General features: G+C 36.6%; 1 protein-coding gene across 1 annotated transcript; it reads right to left on the bottom strand.

Annotated features, from left to right (window-relative positions):
- Positions 1-5702: 5702 nt before the first annotated feature.
- LOC125672965 (uncharacterized) lies at positions 5703-7583 on the bottom strand. The gene has a single exon (XM_048909166.2). The coding sequence runs from the start codon at positions 7552-7554 to the stop codon at positions 5914-5916; it is 1641 nt and encodes a 546-aa protein (XP_048765123.2). The 5' UTR covers positions 7555-7583; the 3' UTR covers positions 5703-5913.
- Positions 7584-24290: the final 16707 nt, after the last annotated feature.

The following is a 24290-nucleotide window of genomic DNA, read 5'->3' as shown; positions in this document are numbered from 1 at the left end:
GTTTAAAGGACCATGTAGTATCTAATTAGGGTGTCCGGATAGTGCAGAGGTAGCGCTCCCTCTTCTCACCCTGTGATCGACAGTGGTTGTATGTGAGAGGTCGCCCGCTCGGACACGTGGGTTTCTTCCGAGTACTCCGGTTTCCTCCCACATAAATAACCCCCTAGCGCAAACATCCGTGCATCAAGGAACCCCAATGGAAATAAGCTTTCGAGCTTTCATGGGTTACCCTTGGTATGTATGTATGTATGTATGTATATACCGAATAAACACTTATAGACATCTCCTATCCACAGGTGCTTGTGGACAGGACTTCCGGTACCCCCCTTCTTGTATTTTTAAGTGTTCAATTCCTTGAGTATTCCGGACGTTTGTTTTTTTTTTTATATAAAATATGTAACTTCAGAGTTAATGGAATACAGAAATCTCGCATAGAAACCGTTTTTAAAAATGTCATGTCACCGATCATAATATGTTCATATATTATGATCGGTGAGAGTGCATTTTATATCATTTATATAATTAAACATTGACACTATAATATGAAATCTATGATTAAACATTGAAACTAATATCAAATTTATACTTAAACATTGATACTAATATTAAATTTATAATCAAACATTAAAACTGATATCAAATCTACAATAATACATTGAAATTAATATCAAATTTATAATTAAACATTAAACTTAATATCAAATCTATAATTAACTTTGAAACTAATATCAAATTTATAAAACATTGAAACTAATATCAAATTTATTATCAAACAGTGAAACTAATTTAAAATTTATAATTTCAAGTGCATACACGCCAAATCAATTTTTTGCGCAAATTTGCTTCCAGGAGACTGACCGGTTTGGAGGGGTAGTATCATGATGTGGGCAGCAATGTCCTATACAGAAATGACGACATTGGTTCACATGAACGGTACCCTGACGGCTCAACGATAAATTGCAGAAGGCATACAGATACACGTGCTTCTATTATTGCAGCATCCTGGAACATCATTACAACATTACAAGGCCAGACTATATACTGATCGTCTAACACGTGATGTTCTGCAAAGACACATTGTCCAGGTTCATCCTTAGCCATCCAAATCACCAGATTTGAACCATATCAAACATGCAGGGAAAGAACTGGATAGGCGCATCCACCAAAGACAGCTGCGGTCTTAGTCTCAGACTCAGCAACAACTGGCCCACGCTCTGCAGTTAGAGTGGAAGAACACCCCTTGTCATTATTTATGATACTTAATTGCGTCCATGGGAAGGCGTTATCGGGCAGTTATTGGTGATTTTGATGGCATACTAGATATTAAACTTGGGTGACCTCGATGATTGATTGTATCTTGTTTAACGTCTCTCTCTCTCTCTTTCTCCCCCGCCCCTCTCTCTCTAATTTCCCCCTCATATGGGGACGTCACCAAGACCGGTGAAAGGCTTCCAAAGGTCTTAGCTCGGCACTTACGGCCATTGAGCAGTGAGGGTTCTTTAGCGTGCCACACCTACTTTGACACGGGCCATCCGTTTTTAAGGTCATCTCCGAGGACCCGTGACATTCACACCTAATGCCGAGTGTTTGGCGATGGAACTGTCACTACCTGTTTTAACGACTTAGGTTTGTCGCAGATTCGAATCCCGGGCTTCCGCGTGCGGGGCAAACGCTCTAACCTCTAGACCACCGCGACAGTTTGTTAACATTAATAATGATAATATTAACATTAATAATGATACTGATAACATTGATAATGATAATAATAGCGATCTCGTTCCAAGCAACGAGTAAGACTTCCCTTCGATTCTGATATAATGCGATGCATTGTAAATTATCATAGGGGTTTCAACAACTCAAAATTTTCAAATTCTATGGTCGTTATAATGATATATATAGTTTTCCAATACAACATGTCATTTTGTCAACTGCTGTCTGACATGTTTCATACCAATTGTTCAACCCTTCTTTACACACTGATTTTGACTACGGATTACCCTGTTTACCTGACCAACATATAGGGCTTACGGCGGATGTGACCGGTCGACAGAAAACACTTTCTCCTCCTAGACACCTTATCCCACCTCTGCTATGTTCAGGGGTCCGTGTTTGCCTAACTCTTAATTTTATTTTCCCTAAAGGTTATGAAATCAAATACTGTTCGTTATCTTCACCTCTTCATCTAAGGGAGTGATCCCAAAACATTTATAGTGTTGAATAGCTTTCCTCATTATCTATAACGTCTGTTCTACAACATTTGAGAAATGCTTTCAGTTTTTAACATGTAGGATATTCAGATTTCAGGGCCGGTCATTGAATTCCTCAATAGTTGACGTAAGACAACGTTTGATGATGACATATTGTTTAGAGTCACATTCTGACCAATTTATGTTCATAATGCTGTACACATATTTTTTTTTCGTTCGATAGATAGAGAGCATCCACCTTTATATGTATTACCCTTGTTACGTAATATGATGCTGACATCACATCGTCAAAACTAGCAACTTTGTGTCAATAATGCTTGATAAATTCGGTTTGGCTTTCGAAATATGAAAAAAAAAAAAATTAAGATCCGTTGGAAACATAAGACGTCGATATTATTATTATAACTAATGAAATGATAATGTAAGTCGCATTATTACAACTGCATTTCAAACGAACTTAGCTTTAAGACGATATTTAGTAATCCTATTTTCGATTTACCAATACTACCTGTCATTGAGTCAAATGCTGCAGGGCGTGTTTCATACCAATACTTATCATTTCCATTAGTGGAACTCTTCAAATTAAAGGCGCGTAAAGTCCTGCTACCAGGACAACATAATGTAAGCACATTACTTAGGCATACATAATAATAACTGACTGCAAACCACAACACTGATTAAAATTCTAAAGTCAAATTTAGGAATTGATTATTCTTACAAGAAAACAGACGAACTTATTAAACTATGTGAGGAAGAGAAGCTACCAAATTTGCCAAATCTGACCGATATAAAGCGTGAATCGCAAGAAGAACTGTGAAGGGAAAAACCAATATGCACATCCAACACAAGACCTTTTCTTGTAATTAATGTAATGAATATGTTTTTAAAGTTATTCTGTCAGACTATGAAGACATTCTATTTTATCATACAATTAGGACAGGTTCATATGGCATGGACTTTGTAATCGTACACGTACACCCCCTCACCCCCGTCAATTTCCATATTTTAGAACAAGTTATATACATGCATGTATATGCCAAATTGCATTTTTAAAAGACGTTTATAACACTAATTATCACACCTAATGCGTTTCCAAACTGCATCTAAGTTAATTTGAAAATTACAAAATATTGATGGACTTGGGTGTCCAGAGAACATCCTTGTTTGGAATTTTTAATATAGGTGTGGTGGAGTTTTAAAAACATGTAACATCTTTAATAAGATAGTGTTAGAATGTTTGAAAAATGCAGTTTGACTAATGGTAATTTTATTTAAAATACATCATGTATTTTAACTCTTAAAAAGGGGAGGATGCTCTGAACGTTTCGTTTATGTCCCAGTAATCTCGCACTTGCTCGCGAGATTTGTGCATTTTCTTACCAATGACGCACAAGAGTCATCAAAGCGCGATAACTCCAACGAGCTGGTAATGAGAAGTATTGTTTGACCGTTCTTTAAATATTGGTTTTGATTACGAATTACCCTGTTTACTTGTTCAAGACGCACGGCAGTTGTGAAAGGTTGACAGGGGATGATTGCCCCTTCTAGGCACCTGATCCCGCCTCTGTTACATCCAGGGGTTTGGTCTTTTTTATATGACACAAATCATTTCATAGAATTTTATCGCGAATCGAGCACCGTATTGATCTGCGTTATTTATAGAGTAAAAATGTCATATCATATTCTTTGAGGTTAATAAAACAAGTAAAATATGTATTTAACTTTCAGATACAATTTAATACTAATATTGTGTGTTTATAACATCTCTCCAGGTAATTAAGAAATTGCCAGTTAAGTTTAATGACTCGGAATGTGACTCACTAAGCTGCACGCTCGTCACTCTGACGCACAGTGTGCTCCATAGGAGTTCGGGGTACAAACTTTATTATTGGCAAGTCAATTTTGATAGGTTGTTTGATACTTTATCTTAGATCAGTATTGTAATTATAGTATCAATACACCTAATCGACTTAAGTAATATTTTTAGCATTTTATCAATTTCATAAATATGCTAGTTTACATGTTCATTTACAGTGTATAGTTGTAACATTTCGAGGGTATTAACAACATCATGGGAGTGAGTTTATACATTTTTTCCTTGTTATCCATAAAAGCATACCCCTTGTTCCGATGGCGGGTTTGGGTGTGGTACTGTCATTATTATTGTATTCGTGTTTTTAACTTTTTCCAAAAATATTCCTGACAATATTTTGAATATCTGATATATCGTATATTTGTTTGTAAGGATCAGAACATTTAGTTTGTTTTATTTCTTTTGTTGTAATAGCTTATTGCTGATTTAAATATAAAGAAAATAAAAAGGAGATACTGAACCTAAATCTTTGTTATATATAAATTCTGCATCCCCTATCATGGGATCTACGAAATTGATCACTGTTCGTTATCTTCACTTCTTCATTGCATATACTGCTGATGTGTAGAGAATATTATTTTCATCTAAAATTTCTTGCTTTCAGTCAAATTTCCCTCGGATGACATGCATCTGATAGTTTATACAAAATCACACATTTTGAGTGTCAAACATTTAGTGTACGTTTTAGGACTACATATGCCTATCCAAAGAGCCGTCTTTTTAGATACAGTATTTCCTTAAATTATTCACCAGTTTAGTAATGAACTTAGGTATTTCCATGTCTTGTGAGTTTGACAATGTTTGTACATAGGCCTAAATTATTAACAAATGTAGTGTATCATTTGTCTGAGTCTAGTGTTATTTTAAAAATTTCACCACGAAAAGTCCAACTGGTTTCATTTGATTTTGGAAACAATTACAAGATATTCTAGTGGAAATCATAACACAGAAGCTTACGCCATCAAGAGTAAATCTTGAATCATGCAGCATTTTAAAAACATTAAATCCCTGTCTGAGTATTTCATCCACACATGTTTGTATGGTAGGACATTTTGAGAGATACTATCAGACTTATGCAACATCATGAGAAGTCGGATGAAAATGTCAATAGCCTGGTTGTTTGGTTGTCCTCACTTTTCTTTACTACTCATCGATTTATAATTAAATTTCCGATACATCTGTCTATCATGACTGGATTCTCTTTCAAATATACATGTAAAAACAATATGCTGAGGTTCGGCTCTGATTCTATTAAATCCCCCGGTTCCACAGACGCCTGAACATCGCTGTCACCCCCTTATAATATAGTCAAATATCAATGCTAGTAGTGACAATTTCATACCAACCTAAACGTTATACAAAGTGTAAAAGACTTTCATTAATTCTGGATTAGATAATCCCTACGTGACCGCCATGTCCGGAATCTACACTGCTGTAATGTTCAGTAACTTTTTCTGTAGTGGTTTGGAAACCCTGTGGCAGTGTCATTATTAGTAGGGGAAAACAGTCCCAATGAATTTACACTGCACAGAGTGCGTACAGCTACATTTTAAGCTAATGTGGTAAGCATGGGATCTAAGCGGTCATCGTACTTTAGATGGTTACTAAAAAAGATGAAACTATTTTTTTCTTTGAATTTATTTACCACTTTAGTTCAGTCATCACCCACATATTAATGGCACCATTATTAGGTATTCATGTACATATTGTTCTTTAGTTCTGTGTAATAAACGTTTACAAACATAGGAAAAAATCACTGAAACGAATCGGAAGATGTATTCGGTTATCTCGAACTCTCAAATTTCTCGAAATTTTGTCGAAGAACCTTAGAAGTTAAGGTAGGGATGTATATTGGATTTTCTTCACTTTATTTTCATTGCCAACCACAAATAGGTTGTCTCTAGTGTCTACACATAAACTGCATGGCCAATCTAAACCACAATTATCAATGTAGTGGAGGAACTGTCCGTCCTGATCTAGGATGTGGATTCGGTCATTGTTATGGTCTGCTGTCAGGATGTGACTCTGGCTGTCTGTAGTGATACCGACTGGATCAAATGATTGCTTGGTATTAGAGGGATGACCAGTGTATCTAAATCGGAGTTTTCCTGACTGATTGACCACCACTACTGATTTAGCTGCATTGTCAGCCACACAGATATCCAGGTTCCTGTTCTCACTGATATATTTCAGGTAACCATATGAATAGAGAGGACGATCCCGGTCATCAAACTGAATGGTTTGTGTCTCATTGAAGCCCGAGTAACGGACAACTTTGGATTGTGTGACATTATCACTGACCATGGTAACCAGGAGGTCATCAGAAGAGGTACTGCAGACATAGAGAGGTACCCACTCCTGTAATTTGATCATGGTTTGCATTTGTTCGTTCCTCATTATATTTATAGTTCTTGCTTCATGGTCTGTATAAACAAGCTTTCCGTCCAGCTTCAATGTTATGTCCTGAGGCGCGTTCCCTGAAACGGTTTGGATTGTCTTTAGCAGTTTGCCATGGAGGTTAACGAGCTTCATGGTATCATCATATCCATGTATCCAAATTTCTATATCACTGAGACAGGTAACACTGTAGAGTGGGCTATAATCAGTGTCTATGGTGGTTATGAGTTGAGGCATAGGAAATCTTTCTTCGATTGGGATAGCTGGTGTATAATTTTGGGGCTTCATCGTGTTGTTATGTTCTTCTGTGTTAATGGATAATGGCGACAGAGAACCGAACATTTCATTGAGCTGATCTTTGTTTATTTTCTGAGAAGAGAAATTCGGTGATGTAATTCGGACTTTAGGAGGTAATGTTCTGAATTCAGAATTCCTAGATTTGTAAGTAGAAGTTAAGAAGATGTCATTGGAGTCCAGCATTTTCTTCAGGTCCTGAATGATCTGTCTGAGCTTTGTAATTTTGTGTGATATTTCATCTGTATGTTCTTCTAAGATAGCCATGGATTTGTTTTTGATCTCCTGAATATCATATTTACGATTTCGGTCTCCTCGTTGGTCGTCAGCTCTTGTCATTTTCCTGCAATTCGTTTCTAATTGCATTTTCATAGTTTGGACATCGGAGACCATTTCTTGATATCGGGGGTAAATTCTGGTCTCTAGTTCTTCCAAATCTTTTTGTATATCTTTTGCTTTAGAGTTGATAATTTTTTTTAACATCGCATAAATTGTGTCCTCTATGATTATTTGAAACGCAGGTAGAACAGACAGGAACGTCACATTTCTCACAGAATAGCTCACAATGTTTTTCAGTGTGTTTCGGACATTTTGGGTAGTCAGGAGTAAACTGTCGTTGTTCATAGGGCATGGCATTGTGTTTTTTTTAGAGGAATCTGAGAGATGTTTACCAACACAGTTCATACAAAAATATGTATTACAATATTCACAGTAACTCTGTATGTGGACAGTTTCACAGAGGTCACACAGTAGGACGTACTGGGCACTGCGCCGGGGGTGCATTTCATCAAATTTTGCTGTCACATAAGTAGTTCACTATTGAAAAAAAAATTAACATTGGGATTTTAGTTTCATATTTTCGAATGAACAAGAAACAATCTTTGAAGAATAGATTAAAATCTTGAGTAGAAATTTTATGTCTCAGGCTAAAACTGGAGATATACTATAATACGAGTATACAGCTACGATCATTTGTTTTAAATTCATAAATGATCATAAAATTGATTGTTTATATGTACAACAAAATGTACCATCTCACAAGTTCTGTATGGATTCATCACACTTTACCAGATGCCATAAACAGAGGTAACTCGGATAAAGATAATTGTATCATATTGATTGATTGAATATTGTTTAACGTCCCTCTCGAGAATCTTTCACTTATATGGAGACGTCACCATTGCCGGTGAAAGGCTGCAAAATTTAGGTGTATGTTTCGCTCTTACGGCCTTTGAGCAGGAAGAGATCATTGTCGCGCCACTGCTTTGATACGGGAGCTCGGTTATTGTGGTCTCATCCGAAGTACCCCCCCCCCCCCCCACACACACACACCGAAGTACCGTCCCATTTAATCGTCTCTTAATACATGCAAGGGATATTGAGAACTAATTCTAACCTAGATCCCCACGGTATTTGTGACAGAATGATATCCACTGGTATACGGTGGGACTTCCGCTGCTCTATGTGATCGGATAACGCTGACGGAAAAAATGTCAATCCGTCCGTCTATTTTCCTTTGCGTTCTTGTCCATTTCTCTTTCGGCCAATGCGTCCCTTGTCCGGCGAAGTTCGGAGAAAATTTTGAAGATGTTCAAAACTTGAAACGGACATCACCGGACTATGGAATCCGCTTAGTGTATGTTACATGTAGGTATGCGTTATTACGCATTTTAATCGGAACTCACAAGTTTCTTATCCTACACTTGTCCAGTTCGCATTCGTTAATGTCCGGTGTACATGAGTCACGGCCGGACTACTACTGGATATGCAGCGGGTCGACCGACGATGTAATTGACACCAAACACATGTTTACGGATAAGAAATGCATGAAACTGCCGAATAACTGTTGTCAAACGGAGATTCACCGGACAGTTACAAGCCCGTTCGTCTAACGTTGAAGGAAGGTTATGCACCATACATTCCTTTAACCTGGAAATTGTTTATCATTGAGACGGTAATACCTCCTAGACCATGGGCCAGTAACACATTACCTCCCCCCCTCTAGGGATTTTTCTACACTATAATTTTTTGAAAGTGTGTATTATATAAAGGTAAATGAAGGTTGTTTGATAAATCTATGTTGGAGCATTTTCAAGATATGGCCATTTGAATTTATCAAAATTTTGGCAAATCAACATGGCTGTTACGGTGTTCCATACCGCATTAAAAACGACACATTGTAAACACAAACAACGGGATAGGGACTTCCCAGAGAGGACATTTGTGAGAAATACGTATAAAAATTAGAAAACAGTGTATTAAGGAGAGTGATACATATTTTTAAATGTCTACAAATTCATGTCTTACGAAATTATAGTGTATACTACATTCCCAAAATAACATGTACCTATTAACATGTTCAATACTAAATAAACAGTATGAAAAACTGTTCATTCCTAGATACTATAATCCTAAAGATAAGAAATAACTCGTACATTTCTCACCTTCTGTTATCAATTTGGATCTTGATCGTATGAAAACACCTTGGCATTTCTTGTTATATAGGCTGTCTAACTCTGCCTCGATATTTCTTTTTCTATTCATATCCATATTTTGATAGTCTGATTCCTCAATATCATTTATTTCTTTTTCTAAATTTCTAATTCTTTCATTTCTAAATCTTTTAGATGAGAGTTATTCAATTTCCAGTATCCTTTTCCTCTTTCGTTATGATTTGTTTTAAATAGTAGTTTTAGTACTCTGTGATCCGATACTCTCTTTTTAGCTACATTACCTGGAATTTTACGTATGATGTTTTCTAAATCATATATGAAATTTTTACTTATAAACACATAATCTATTCTGCTACAAGGAATGTCGTTTGAATTGCGCCATGTATAGCCATTGAATCAAACAAATCTGATGAGGTTAGTGTTTTGTTTAGTTTTCTAGAACTTGGATCCTGTGTATTCTCTATTTTACAATTGAAATCTCCACATATTATAACACTCTCTTCTGATATTTTCTTATTCAGCAAATTATGTAATTTTGAGAAAAGAATACATCTCTCTTTGGGGTTGTTTGGTGCATAAATGTTTAACAAAGAAAAAATATTATCATCTATTTTTACCTTTAAATATAATCTTCCGTCTATCGTTATGTGTTTTTCTAGTATATCAATATTCAAATCTTTTTTAAATAATATAGATACCCCTTTACTAAATTGTGATTCGTTGAAACAGTGATAAGATTTTCCAAACCTTTTTCTATGTAATGGGTTTCTTGCAAAAGCAAAAAAAAAAAAAAAGAAAAAAAAAAAAGATAATATAAAAAAACCCACTCTCAATCTCAATCGGTTACCAGACCCCCCCCCCCCCCAATTCAACGACACAGATGAACATCACACAAACGTTAACCAGTGTCCATAAAAGAAAACAAACAATAAAAAACCTCAAAGCCAGTCTTCTCGCTCTCCTCCGACTCATCGGACATCACGTAATTCTGCAAGAAATGCCAGACAAAATTGCGATTCAAGACAGCAAAGTCGCGATGGACAAAGCCGACGAAACCTCCACTCCAACGACAAAGGGTAACGTGTAAATTACAGGTATAATTATCCCAAATAATTTTTAACCGGATCGTCTAAAGGACTATGTTTTGTATTTACGGAATGATCATTATTATTATTTTTTTTCTTATCTTCATGTGAGGAATTTGAATATTTCTTACAATATATAACAATGAAAGATTCAAGAATTTCTATTATAACACATGAACTTATTTGATATTATATCAGTAAATGTCTGAGGTATAAATTCGGACGAAAAAGAATAAAACTTTATGATTGGTTAAGAGACACTAAAGTTGATATTTCTGAAAGTTATGCATTGAATAATTTGACCCCGTCTTTCAGTACTTTCTGTACTTTGATTTTGTCTATTACAATGATAGTAGGGTCTATAACATACCACCCCTAGTACATGTAAGAGATAATAATAATTTATTAAGGATGGTATAGTATTAATTACCTAACATTAATACAAAATTTGGCCTATACCGGCTCCTGTGGGCCGACATGCAGATACATGTAACATACGCGACAGTGTCCATACGCCTAGTGATTCGGTCCATGAATTAATTAAAACGTAAATATCACTAAAACTCTCTAATGCATTTCATTAGAGGATTGAAAATTAAATACAGATAAGTATAACAAATATTTCTACTGTATGCCACACTGACCCATGTGTTCATAGTGCTTTCCCTCCGTTCAGAATAGAGAGCGGCAGCCCCCAAAATGGTGCTAAACATTCTTTCTATGGAAAACATTTCCGTTCCTCGAAAATCTGTTAATCCGCAAGTGCATTTTAATTTAACCAAGCATATCAGAAAAACTGGTGGAAGCTCCCCAAATCGCATCAAACCAATGAAGTAATTCATATTACGAATGAATCACCCATTAATCAATAGCTTTAGAAATATTGTTGAAATGTAGGGTTTTTTCACCCCATTACAAGTGTAAATTAATAGTGTATGTATAGCATTGAGTGATGTTTGCAAGATATCTAGTGAGACAAACTACTGCTGTGGGATGAAACAGCTTCAGAGTCACAAATAAAATTGTGAATATATGTACATGTACAATCTCAAGTGTGCAAGCTGTCAATTTTTGCTACCATATGGATTTTGCGTTATAATAGCGTTCTATGTTTTTTTGCCGTGCCTAGATATATCAAAGCATAACTTAAGGCACACATTACGTCAGAGGTTCGCAATCGTGAGGCCCTATAACAGGGGCAACATCAGTTTTTACATAGTTCTAGAGGGAAGCTGTTTTACCTGGGTCGGAATTTAAAAACATTCTGACGTGTTTTATACCGATTGTTGGGCCGTTCCTAGCACACTGATTTGGACTACGGATAACTTCATTTACCCGATCAGGATATAGGGCTCACGGTGGGTGTGACCGGTTGACAGGAGATGCTTACTCCACCTAGGCACCTGACCCCACCTCTGGTGTGCCAGGGGTCCGTGTTTGCCCAACCATCTATTTTGTATTGCTTATAGAAGTTATGAGATTGATCACTGTTCGTTTTCTTCACCTTTCAAAGATGAGTTCAACTCCAGAATGAAAGAAGAAAGTCATATAACAATGTTTTGAGTGACCTTGACTTTTACAAATTGACCTTGGGTGATTTTTGTCAGCAATCTATTTGCCTATTACTGATTTTGTGTGATAAATGATCAATACCTATAGTTTTAAAAAGTATTGAAATAAGGACCTTTTACTTTATATGAAACGTGTGTCCCAAATTTATTCACATTTGTGTGATATATAATCAATGACTGTGGAAATATTGTTGAAAAAAAAGGACTTGGCCTGAGTGACCTTAATTTTTACAAAATGACCTTGAGTGACCTTTTCCCGAAAGTCATTCGTACAATGATCAATAACCAGAAATATTGTTGAAATGAGTTCAATAGTACTTTGATGTTCTTTTTAGATTGTTGCTGATCTCGCTATTTTAAATTGTATTTATGTTGAGTTTATTGTACATGTAGTTTTTTTTCTGTCAGCGTGAATCACGGGGAACTTTCTGAGACCATGGTTTCTTTGGATTGCATTTTCGTAATAGTCGATTTTGGGGTGGCATACTTGCGCGTCTAGGTACAACTCCTTTAGGCATTTTAAAATAATTGATGTCCCGTGTCACAGTAGATGTTTCACGCTAAAGAACCCTTACTACACAATGGCCGTAAGCGCCGAGCATAGGCCTAAATTTGAAGCCCTTCACCGATCTTTGTGACGTCTCCATGTGAGTGAAAAATTCGCGAGAGAGACGTTAAGCAAGATACAATCAATCAATCAATATCATCGCACTAATATGCTCTACATATTATTTGCTGCTATCGATACTCTGACCAATCAATGAGTACCTTCTATGCCAGTAGACGCACACTAACTCGCTAACATGGCCGACCGGTCGCACCCTCGCTCAATGCGTCCAACTCACTAGAGAAACGGACGAAAGTAAAGTGCGTTACTCTAATATCTATCACAAATCTTTCCAAAAATCAATGAGTCAATTTCAACCAAACTTGTCACAATGCATCCAAGGCAGGTCGTTTTCAATCTTTTCACATGGGAATGATTAGGAAATAGAGACAATGGGAAGATCCGTTAAATGGTATCCTTTCCTTGATAGCCCAGCAGATTATGTCTATATATGGAAAAATCTTTCAGTTGGTGATGCAAGCATCAAACTTGGTACATATATTAACCAAACATAGTTGAATAAATAAAGCACGTTAGCCACCCGAAAAATACAATATGGCGGCCATTTTTCAAGATGGCGGCGGCCTACATTAAGATATTGCATATTCCTTCCTCTATTGTTTGTTAAAAGGGATCTGTGTTTTATATTTTCGGAATTCGTGCTTTTTTGTCTTCCAAACATGATGAGAGACATTTGTGAATCGTTACGTAATGAAATGCAGGCCATTTTTTTTTCAAAATGGCGCCAAAGCATTATGTAAGTGTTCAGTACCCAATAATTTGTTTTGTGCTTTTGTTTTTAATTGAGTAAAACACCGCTTATTCATTATTGAAGGAGTATTTTATACGGTTTTAATCTTCAAGAGATATTTATTTAAAAGAGTGACAGTCGAAGCACAACCAGGGCACTCTGGTGACGTCACTGCTGTGGAACTCAGCATGGGGTCCAACATTAGCTTTACTAATTTTGTGATGTAAAGTGTCCCAAATGTTACCTTATGAGCCCCTACTATTAAGTATCCTTTTATAAAGGTAGTCAATAGTATTAGTAAGGTAGCCGCACCTGAATAGACAGGATGTGCCAGCACGGGAGAGCCGAGCCAAGGGTAATGGGGCAATTGTTACCTGGATGATGTACAGATCGCACGGGACTTAAATAATGTTGGATGAACGATCGGGCTAGATGTAGGGGTTACCATGAACCTAGTTGAATCCCATATTTCAATGAGCTTTGGATAATTTAAGGTGGTAAAAGGATATACCCTCGGCCTTAAACATTGTCAGTTTCTAGATTATAAAACATCAATTGCAATATATACGCTGATACATCTATGACCTTTAGTTTGAAAAATGGCAAATGTGAGACCATTGTCATCAGACTTGGAGACAGACTGGAGTAAATGTTGTCTCTGTCAGATTGATAAAGATGAAGATCTTAAATCTCCTCCAACCCGTTACGAAACGGACAGATAATGATGGGTACGTTATGATTGCAAGAAATATTCCTCTCTTCCATGCGATTCATCAGATGCCAATCAAACAAAACCTGAATCGGTTAGATCAAGGTGGTGGCATAGAGGAAACACTAAGGGAAAACAATGCTAAATATCATCAAAGCTGTAGACTTTCATTTAGCAATAGTAAGCTTGAAAGGGCACGCAAACGATCTGCTACAAATATGTCTGATGATGCCCATAGTGTACCTACAAAAAGTAGACGGAGCTCTCTTGAAGATCAAGTATGTTTCTTGTGTGAAAAAGATGCTCCAAAATCTTAACTTCGTCATGCTATGACGATGGATTTAGACAAGCGATTAAATGAATGTGCCAGAAATTTGAACAACGTTATATTGATGACCAGATTAAGTGGTGGGGATATAATTGCACAGGAACTAAAATATCATCGCTCTTGTCTCACAGCCTTTTACAACAGGGAGAGGGCTCATTTTACAAGTCAAAGTAGTGCGGAAAAATGGCAACAAGAGAGAAGGAGGCCCATCCCATCGTCTTTTCAGAGCTTCTTGTCTACATTGTTGAGTCGAAAATAGGTACTGACTGTCCGATGGTTTTTCGCTTGGCTGACCTTGTGAGCCTCTATAATCAACGTTTGATACAATTGGGAATAGAAGCGCCAAGTATAAATTCCACGAGACTTAAAGACAAGTTGTTGGAAGAGATCCCTGGACTAGAAGCTCACAAGAAAGGTAGGGATATGTTATTAGCCTACAAGGAAGACGTCGGCGAAGAATTATCACAGGCGATGGACTATTCGGAGGCACTGATAGTAGCGAACGCAGCAAAGATATTGCGTAAGCGTATGCTGGAACATAAAATGTCCTTTCAAGGATCTTTCCATGACAGTTGTATTGAAGATTCAATGCCATCTCTTCTTGTACAGTTTGTTTGCATGATTGAGCATGGTGCTGATATAAAATCTCAGCTAAGATTTGGTGCTTCGAAAACGGACTTAACAATGGCACAGCTGCTTCAGTACAACTGTTACGCAAAATACAGAGAAGAGTCAAAAACTGTCAGGCATTCTAAAGAACGTGAGACGCCATTTCCTGTATTTATCGGTATGTCAACTTATTCAAAAACCAGGAAAAAGATATTAGTTGAAATGCTTCATGATCACGGTCTTAGCGTCTCTTATGATAGGGTGCTTGAAATATCTGCTCAACTAGGGGATGCAGCGGTCTCCCAATTCTATACGGAAGGTGTTGTTTGTCCATCAAATCTTAGATAGAATATTTTCACTACTGCTGCTATGGATAATTTTGACCAGAATCCATCTTTAACGTCTGCATCAACATCATTTCATGGAACTAGTATATCCATCTTTCAGCATCCAACATCGGATAACAAAGGTGAGGTGCGGGAGAAATTACCAGTAAATTCGAAAGCTAAAAAGGTTCCAGAACTACCGGACTCATTTACCAACATACAACCAGCTTTGATAGTCCTGTTTCAGTTCCAAGTTTACAGCTTCAGCCAGAATATGAATGGTTACAAAAGGTCAGTCTCATTGAATCCGTAAACGAGCATGAAATCAATGTAACATGGTCATCACATTATGCATCTAAAGGTAGAAGCCCACCTTTTGAAGTTAGTATAACATCTTTGTTACCATTACTCCGGAACCAAGCACACTCAGTTGCCACAATCAGACATGTAATGGATAAAATTAGTGATATTGTTGCTGTTTTGAACCCTGGTCAGATCCCCGTGATTGCTGCTGATCAGCCTATCTATGCAACAGCCAAACAAATTCAATGGCACTGACCAGAACATTATGGTGAAGACAAGTTTATCATGATGTCTGGAGGGTTGCATATTGAGATGGCAGCTTTTAAATCAATTGGTTCACTATTACAGGATAGTGGTTGGACTGGTGCTTTTGTAGAGTCTGGGGTAACAACGCCTGGTACAACTGAATCATTTTTATCTGCTTCCAGTGTTACTCGAACACGCCAAATACACCAGGTAACATCATGCTGTTTATATAAACTTATAATAAATGAGGCCTATGAAAATTATGCCACAGAGGGAAATGAGAGCAGTCTTTCCAAAGAAGACTGGGTGAAGAAATGTGAAGCGGAAAGTCCACAGTTTCAGTTTTGGAATTTGATCCTTTGTATGGAGTTGGCTATATTTTTGCTGATTCGTTCTTTTCGAGAGACAGACTGTTTGCTTTACCTACAGTCTCTGCAAGGAGAGTAGGATGTAATTGTATATAGGATATTTAGTACTGCCTTTTTGTAGTTTTGACTCGTTTTGGTGTCCAATTGTACGCATTTTTATACATCAAATGTGCGATTTTCAGTTGCACCTTCAGTCTTTCCAATTCACGAATACGGTATGGCCGCCATCTTGAAAATATATGGCCGCCATTTCTAGATATTTGGTGGCTAACGTGCTTTTTTGATAAAATAGTGTCTAAGGATGTTTCATACCAAATTTCATGCTTGCATCACCTACTAAAAGATTGTTAGGGTTATCTGCTTAGCTATGAATCACTGGGACTAGAATTATAAAATGTATGCATAGTGTAAGGCGAGTTCGTCCCAGGGTCACTTTGTATTGGTTAGCTGGATTCAGATAGTTCAGGTGATAGAGGAGCCAGGGACCCTGGGTTCGACTCCCGGTCAAATCTAATCTGGGTTGAGATTTGGCTCGCCTGAATATTTGGACTGACGCCTTCACGAATCTCGGAGCAGTCCTTCATAATTCATGTCTGGAATTGGAAATTCACTTTCAGCTTCGGTCAGTTCTAGCAATTATTGTGCACTTAAGGTGACACTGCTGTTCGCTTCAGATAAGTTATTTGACTATCAAACTAACTGTCTATCACTAGGAATTTGTATTGCTTACCGTCTAGGTATGAAAATCCCAAAATGATAATAGACACTAAATTTACCGTTCAAATGAAGACTTCCACGGCACAATATTTTATCTCCTGGAATTGAAGAGTTCCTATAGTCTGCTTTATCAAATTACTGATACATTGTATCTCTACATACTTACTTGCATTTCGCTAATTTAAAAACAATCTATAGGAACTCTTCAATATTGGGAGATAAAATATTGCGCCATAGAAGTCTTAATTTGAACGGGAAAATTAGTGATGGTTTATTTTATGGAATTTACATACTTAGACGGTAAGTAATACAGCATTAATGGAGTTTTACGAAGAGGCTGACTTTTACAATTTAAAGAGGCCAACTACAAATATTCAAAGACTTTACGGCATTCTGTTGTTGTATAATTAACGTCCCACTCGAGAATTTTTCACTCATGGAGACGTCATCATTTCCGGTGAAGGGCTGCAAAATTTAAGCATATATGCTTGGCACTTATGGACTTTAAGCAGGGAGGGATCTTTATCGTACCACACCATTTGGGACACAGGGTCTCGGCTTTTCCGGTCTCATCCGAAGGACCGCGCCCCATTTAGTCGTCTCTTATACGACAAGCAAGGGGTACCGAGGACCTATTCTAACCCGGATCCCCACGGGGTACGGCATTTAGGACAAGCACATGTCAAATGCTTATATCGATAAGATAAAGTATTTATTATACTAGTGAGTAATCGATTTCCGTAGGTGCCAATTTTCATGTTTCAAGCGATTTGAGCTTGTATCTGTAGATCTCTTTCTTTCAGTCAAGCCTTTCAAGGCATTTATTTGTATGTGTAATTCAATCTTGGGTGTCATAAATTCATGGAGAAAAGGGGGAAATACTAAATCAAGGAAAATTTAGTTACCACAAATCTCGTAGATTCTACAGTGTATATTGATATATATTGATATACATGTAAATATACGAACGTATTAATTGTCTTAACATTTAGACCTAAAGTTTAAACACGAAAGAGAGGGTAACAAGGACTTAGTATTGGTTTTTAAAAAAAAAGGGGGGGGGGGCTTATAACAAAAAATGTATCTCGACAAGCCTAACACCTAACACCCCCTCCCCTTAACTTTGGGGTGTAGTATAGAGCTTCCGTAGAAAAGTATGTGCGAATGGGTGGGTGGGTTTTGCTTTTTATCTGGAGCCAGAAACCCAAGATGTTGATATATAGAGAACTTTTAAGTTTTGAGGACTGTTGTCCCATTATTTAGATATGTCAGGATATCTTGAGTTTGTTTCCTTACTGTGAGTGCGCTGTGTAACACTTATGATATACAGTAAATCTCACTCTTTCTTATTGTCTCAATTTCTGGGTCCCTTCATGCATTTCTTAGCTTGTCATTTGCAGTTAAGGAAATTACATTTGAAAATCGATAGATTTAACTTAATAAAATATCAAAATAGGTAGCGCATTGCGAAAGTGTCGAACAAATATAGAAAGAATAAGAATTGCTGAAGAATTTATAACATTCTATTAATGAAAGGTGAAGATAACGAACAGTAATCAATCTCATAACTCCGCAGTCAAAATCAGTGTGCCAAGAACGGCCTAACAATCGGTATGAAACTCCTCAGAGGGCATTTGACCCAATGATAGGTAACATAATTGTCGGTTTGGTGTTTAAATACTGAAGCGGTCTGTAAATCTGTTTCGGTCCAAATTATGTAGTTGGAGTTGATCCCTTTAAATTGTAAAAGTCAACCGTCGATTGTAAAAGTCAGCCCCTTCGTAAAACTCCAATAGTGATACAGATTTGGTTTAATAGTCAAGTAACTTATCTGAAGCGAACAGCAGTGTCACCTAAGCGCACATTAATTGCTAGAACCGGTCGAAGCTGAAAGTAAATTTCCAGACATGAATTATGAAGAACTGCCCCGAGATTCGGTGATGGCGTCAGTCCAAATATTCAGCCGCGCCGAATCTCAGCCGATATTAGGTCATATCTAATGCCTCTTCCTCTTCCTATTACAACTTTACACGAAAGGTCGCCACATGTTGATGTTCCCTCATTAAAAGATTCAATTCTTGTAGAGCCGGGCACTTGTTTGATGTTTTATTTGAAATGAACCTACAACAATGGGTCAGGACTGTTTACTTTTTCGATTTTTACACTAACCCTATAGTTTGTGGGCCGATTTATCAACAATGTGCTAGTGACGTGAGTTTTTAATTTCTGTATAACTGTAAACAATGTAAACAACGAGTGTGTGTGCTTAATCCGTGTTTGTACGGAGACGGTTGGTTATGATAAGATTTTATTCTGGAAGCTGCCTCGTCTTGATAGATAGGATATTCAATTAAGACTCTTCATCTGAAGTTTTGACGTTACGAATTTATATGATCAGGTAAATCAAAGCCAATTCTTTTGTTATATATCTAAAGAAAAATATGTAAATACCGAGGAAATTTAGAATAAAGGATGAAATTCTACAAATTTCGTATTCAGTGTTTTATTTCATTTCATTTTTAAAACTTTTCTTCGGTTCGATGGTTATTTTTTCAATGACTCATAAATTGAAATTATTTATCATTTTTCTAAAAAGGACCCCTCTTCTAAAAATAAAAATATCCACGTAGATGAAAAGGTAGAAATAAGGTGGAGATAAGGAATAATTATCAATCTCATAACTCCCGTAAGGAATACAAAATAGAGAGTTGGTAGAAAGAGAGAAACTTTTTATATGTATATATATATATATATATATATATATATATATATATATATATATATATATATATATATATATCCAAAGTCTCTATTTTGTAAGAATACTAAAAAAACATTAGTTTCAGCCGTTTTACCAGCCTTCATCAGTCGTATTTATTAAAATGCATAGCAACTAACGACTGATGAAGGCTGGTGAAACGGCTGAAATATTTCGAAAAGTGTTTTAATGTTTTTTAGTATATATATATATATATATATATATATATATATATATATATATATGAGAGAGAGAGAGAGAGAGAGAGAGAGAGAGAGAGAGAGAGAGAGCGCTTTTAGATTCCGGATTTCCAGAATAATAGGTTCACAGTGTACAGGGGATGTTATTTGTAGAGGTTAAAATAAGGAGTTTCTCTTCTAAAATCATATTCATTATTTTGGAGGTGTGTAATAATAATATACAGGTATATACAGATGGATTTGAATACTAGTATTTCTTTCTAAGTCTGAATGATGCAAATAATTAAGAAATTGTATTTAATGATTTCATACCAATCATTCATTCAGGAAAGAAAACAATTCACACTGAATGTCCATAACAAATAATTTGAAAGAATAACCTTAAAAAATGCACTTGTTGGGGGGATTGAACAAAATATTTACGGATGTTTCAATACGGCGAAAAAAAAATATTAAAAGTTAAGTTTTCTCGACATTATAATCATTCTACTTTATTAACATTAATCATAATTAGATAAAAAAAAAAATAACTGGACATGAGTTCAGCATATCTAAATGAACCATACGGATTTTAAAGACGAATGAATCGACCCCCTCCACCTCTCAGAATACAATAGACCGATAAAAACACACAGCTATGTCAACGTATGAAATTGTTGATCAATCGTTTGTAAATTCACAATCTGTGTTCGATTTTATATTCACTTCCTTAAAGACGATTAAGGTAGGTCTATCAATTAAAGGACTTAAAGATAGATTGATTGATTGTATCTTGCTTAACGTCTCCCTCGAGAATTTTTCACTCATATGGAGACATCACCAATACCAGTGAAGAGCTTTAATATTTAGACCTATGTTCAGCGCTTACGGCCATTGAACATTAAGGGTCCTTTATCGTGCCACACCTACTGTGACACAGGTCATCCGTTTTTAAGGTCATCTCCGAGGACCCGTGATATTCACACCTGATGCCGAGCGTTTGGCGATGGAACTGTCACTACCTGTTTTAACAAATTAGGTCTGTCGCGGTCGGGATTCGAACCCCGGACTTCCGCATGCGGGGCGAACGCTCTAACATCTAGACCACCGAATCCTCTGTCTCATTAATTTGGGAAAAAATTACAATATTGTTTAGGTTTATTTTGTCTGTGATTGCGGCATCTGAACAAATAACTTCGAGTTATGCAGTAATAGACAAGTGTTACTACAAGCTGGAGTTGTCGTTCGTTCCACATACATGTAAATACGCGACAATTGGCGGAATCAAGTTATTTTTCGACTTGACGGAGATCCAGTTTATGTACATGAAAGTAATTTCCTCACCACAGTGCGCGTTACACAAGCTTTACTTTCACGTTTGTGTAACACATGCTTTACTTTCACGTTTGTGTAACACATGCTTTGGTGAGAAAATGCGTAAGATAAAGAACGACCACTCTGGGCAGAAACTTCAGCAGTCTCTGAATGGCTGGTCTGTAACCTTAATTCTAACCCTAATGTTATCCCCGACTCTTATTGGATAGTGCACTACTCAGAAGAAGAGCGGAATCATGGGAATATAATCAGAGCATGCGCAGTGTGACAATTTTGAGGTTGGTCTATTCACGTAAAACACAGAAAATGGGGGTGGAGGGAGTTTACGAACTTCTTACTATTTTATTTTACCTATTCAAATTCACTAGAATAAGAAAAGTAAACAATACCTATTTTGTACAATTCCTCGTGTAATGTCTGTGTCATGTTTGATCATTGTCACCGCAGGCTTCCCGTAGTTGTGGATTCATGAAGACAATGGTGCATAGGTTTATGATTTCGAGGCTGTCCATGATGGAAATCAATCCCGTTACCATAGTAATGATTGTGTGTGCTTTATCAGGTGAGAATAAAATAAATCATAGTCTGTATCAACCGATTAATCATTGAATTGTAATTCATGTTTTATACACGTCATAAGGGACTTTTTAACCTCATAAAATTAACAGATATGTCTATATGATATTTAAGTGTAGATGATTATAGCAAATATTTATCACAGCAGATGTTTCTTTATAATCATTCATGAAATATCTTTCTATATGTAATACATAGAGATATATGGATCAAACAGATTTGATGTGTTCGTGTAGTAGGATCAGGAGTCTAAGATGAGTAAGCATCCCCTGTTTGACTGGTCACACTCGCCGATATATTGATCAGATTAACGGAGTAATCCGTAGTCAAAATTAGTATTGGATCTAATGACAGTGTACTTGCCTATTACATTATAGCTTTTGCGAACTGCTGACTTTTCATGAGACAAGAGTCTCCGTGTAACATCAGCTTACATAAGTGACGAGATGATTTTTTATGGTTTGGATATCTTCCTTACGTTTAAAGTTCATTTATATCTTAAAAGTACTAATTACCACATTTTAGCTAGAACTCTTTCGGATATCGAACTTTCTCAAACCATTAAACAATGGCATAGAATTATAAATTGGACTCGTTTTCAATATTATTTAGTGTACAGAGGTTACAGAACTCTTTATGCTTTAATTTGCTGGTATATCTGCCATTTTCAATACATTAACTGCAAGCTAAGGTCTTTTGCGGGCGATAAATTTCTTATGCAAATAATCACTGGGTTTATGTAAACTAAATATTTATCGACTAGATGGCGATAAATCAAATAACAGGAATTGTAACAGATGTTTGACGATATTTTTTGTTTATACTTAGTCAAAATCAATCCTGTACTTTAAGCATTCAAAAATAATATTAGTTACACGATTAATTAGTGACCTGATACGAAATAATACATGGTTTGAAAAGAAAATCCGTATCGGTCTCGGCGAACGAGCCCGATACGGGTTTTCTTTTCAAGCCATGTATTTTTCCGTATCAGGTCACTAACTAACTGTGTAAGGAATCTATCACGTCGAAGACTGTATACGTGGGGTCTATATCATACAACGTAGTCCGCCCAAATCGCTCCGCCATTTTGTCACGGCTGCAAGTCGAACCTGACAATAACTTACACTCACTCGAATTTTTCTCCCATGAAATTATTTGTTTTTCACGGCGTCATGTGACCAAAATCTGACCATTTAGATTTCAGCAGTTTTGTCTGAGGCGTGATAAATATCATTATAAAACTCTCAAATCAACAAATGGCCAGCAAAAATCAGTTACAAACAATTCACAGATTTAATAAGTTAATTACAATTATTTGCAGAAAAAATATCAATACGCAAGAGCTTGTTCTGAGTATGGTCAGTTTTTAAATAGAGACAGTTTACTGACAAACAAGTTGATGGTACAGGTGTTTCAACAGTTTCGTTTAAAGTCAGCATTTCGCAAATTATATGGTCATTATAACGATCTACTTTGCCAATACAGCTTATCATTGGGTCAAATGCTGTCTGGCGTGTTTCACAAAAAAAGAACAAGCTCTTGCGTATCGAATCAGTTGAGATATATAAACACCATATGCAGGTGCTAATGGAATATTGCTACATAAATATGGGAAGTTGACGATGAAGAAGCTGAAATCATCATGTTTGTCAAAAAGTTGAGTTGTTTGTTTGCCGTTGATATCTATTTTAAAAAAAAATATCCATATATGAAGCAGAAGTGGATGACTCGAGTTCACAGGGGTGAAACGTAAAGATAAAGAACAGTGATCAATATCATAACTCCTATAAGTAATACAAAACAGAGGGTAGGGCAGACATGCATCCATGGGTATATCGAATCGTCCTATGGTTAAAAATAATTATTGCTGTGTTAGAAATGAGCAAGTCATTATACAGTAGACAGCTGGTTACAACAGCTAGATTTCCAAGATGGCGTCATGTTTGTTACCTGTACACACATGTACTTGTATTTGACGAATTAATGTGTTATCGCTGACTGTATTTATTAGGGTTTAATTTACTCTTGTTCAAGACTTGGAACATTTTCAAAGCTTCTGACTTACTGATTACAATTAATGTAATGAGTCATGCATTTTTCGTATGCTTTAGATTTAAGTTTTTGTTGGTTAAATGTTTGTTTGTTTTACATCCCGTCGATAATTCTTGACTCATCTTGCGACGTCACAAGCTGTAGATGACCTATGCATAGCGATCAAGGTCGTATCAGTGGCTTTCTTTATTTGCCATTGCCTACCATGACACAGGACCTCTGTTGTTAAGGTCATATGCGAAAGAAACATAATTCTCACTTTTAAATTCCGAATATTTGTCCAAGTAGCCGAGTGATTAGAGCATCGCGCTTAAAATCACATGGCCTCTCACCTCTGGTCGGTGCGGGTTCGAATCCCGCTCGCGCCGGTAAGTGAGAAAGTTTCCCAGTTTACTTTCGGAAGGTCGGTGGTCCTTCCCAGGTACATTGTATCTGGGTTCTCTCTTCCACCAATAAAAACTTGGCGCCACTAGATAACTGAAAATGTTTTGATTATGGCGGAAAACATCAACCAATCAATCAATCCAAGGAGCAATCACTACC

This window comes from Ostrea edulis, chromosome 3 (assembly GCF_947568905.1).
Source record: "Ostrea edulis chromosome 3, xbOstEdul1.1, whole genome shotgun sequence".
NCBI lineage: Eukaryota > Metazoa > Mollusca > Bivalvia > Ostreida > Ostreidae > Ostrea > Ostrea edulis.
The sequence above is the reverse complement of the archived record's forward strand: the minus strand, read 5'-3'. Positions and strand labels throughout refer to the sequence as shown.

What these genes read in the sequence shown, in the direction of transcription:
- LOC125672965 (XM_048909166.2), bottom strand. Translation starts at nt 7,554, where the DNA reads ATGCACCCCCGGCGCAGTGCCCAGTACGTCCTACTGTGTGACCTCTGT.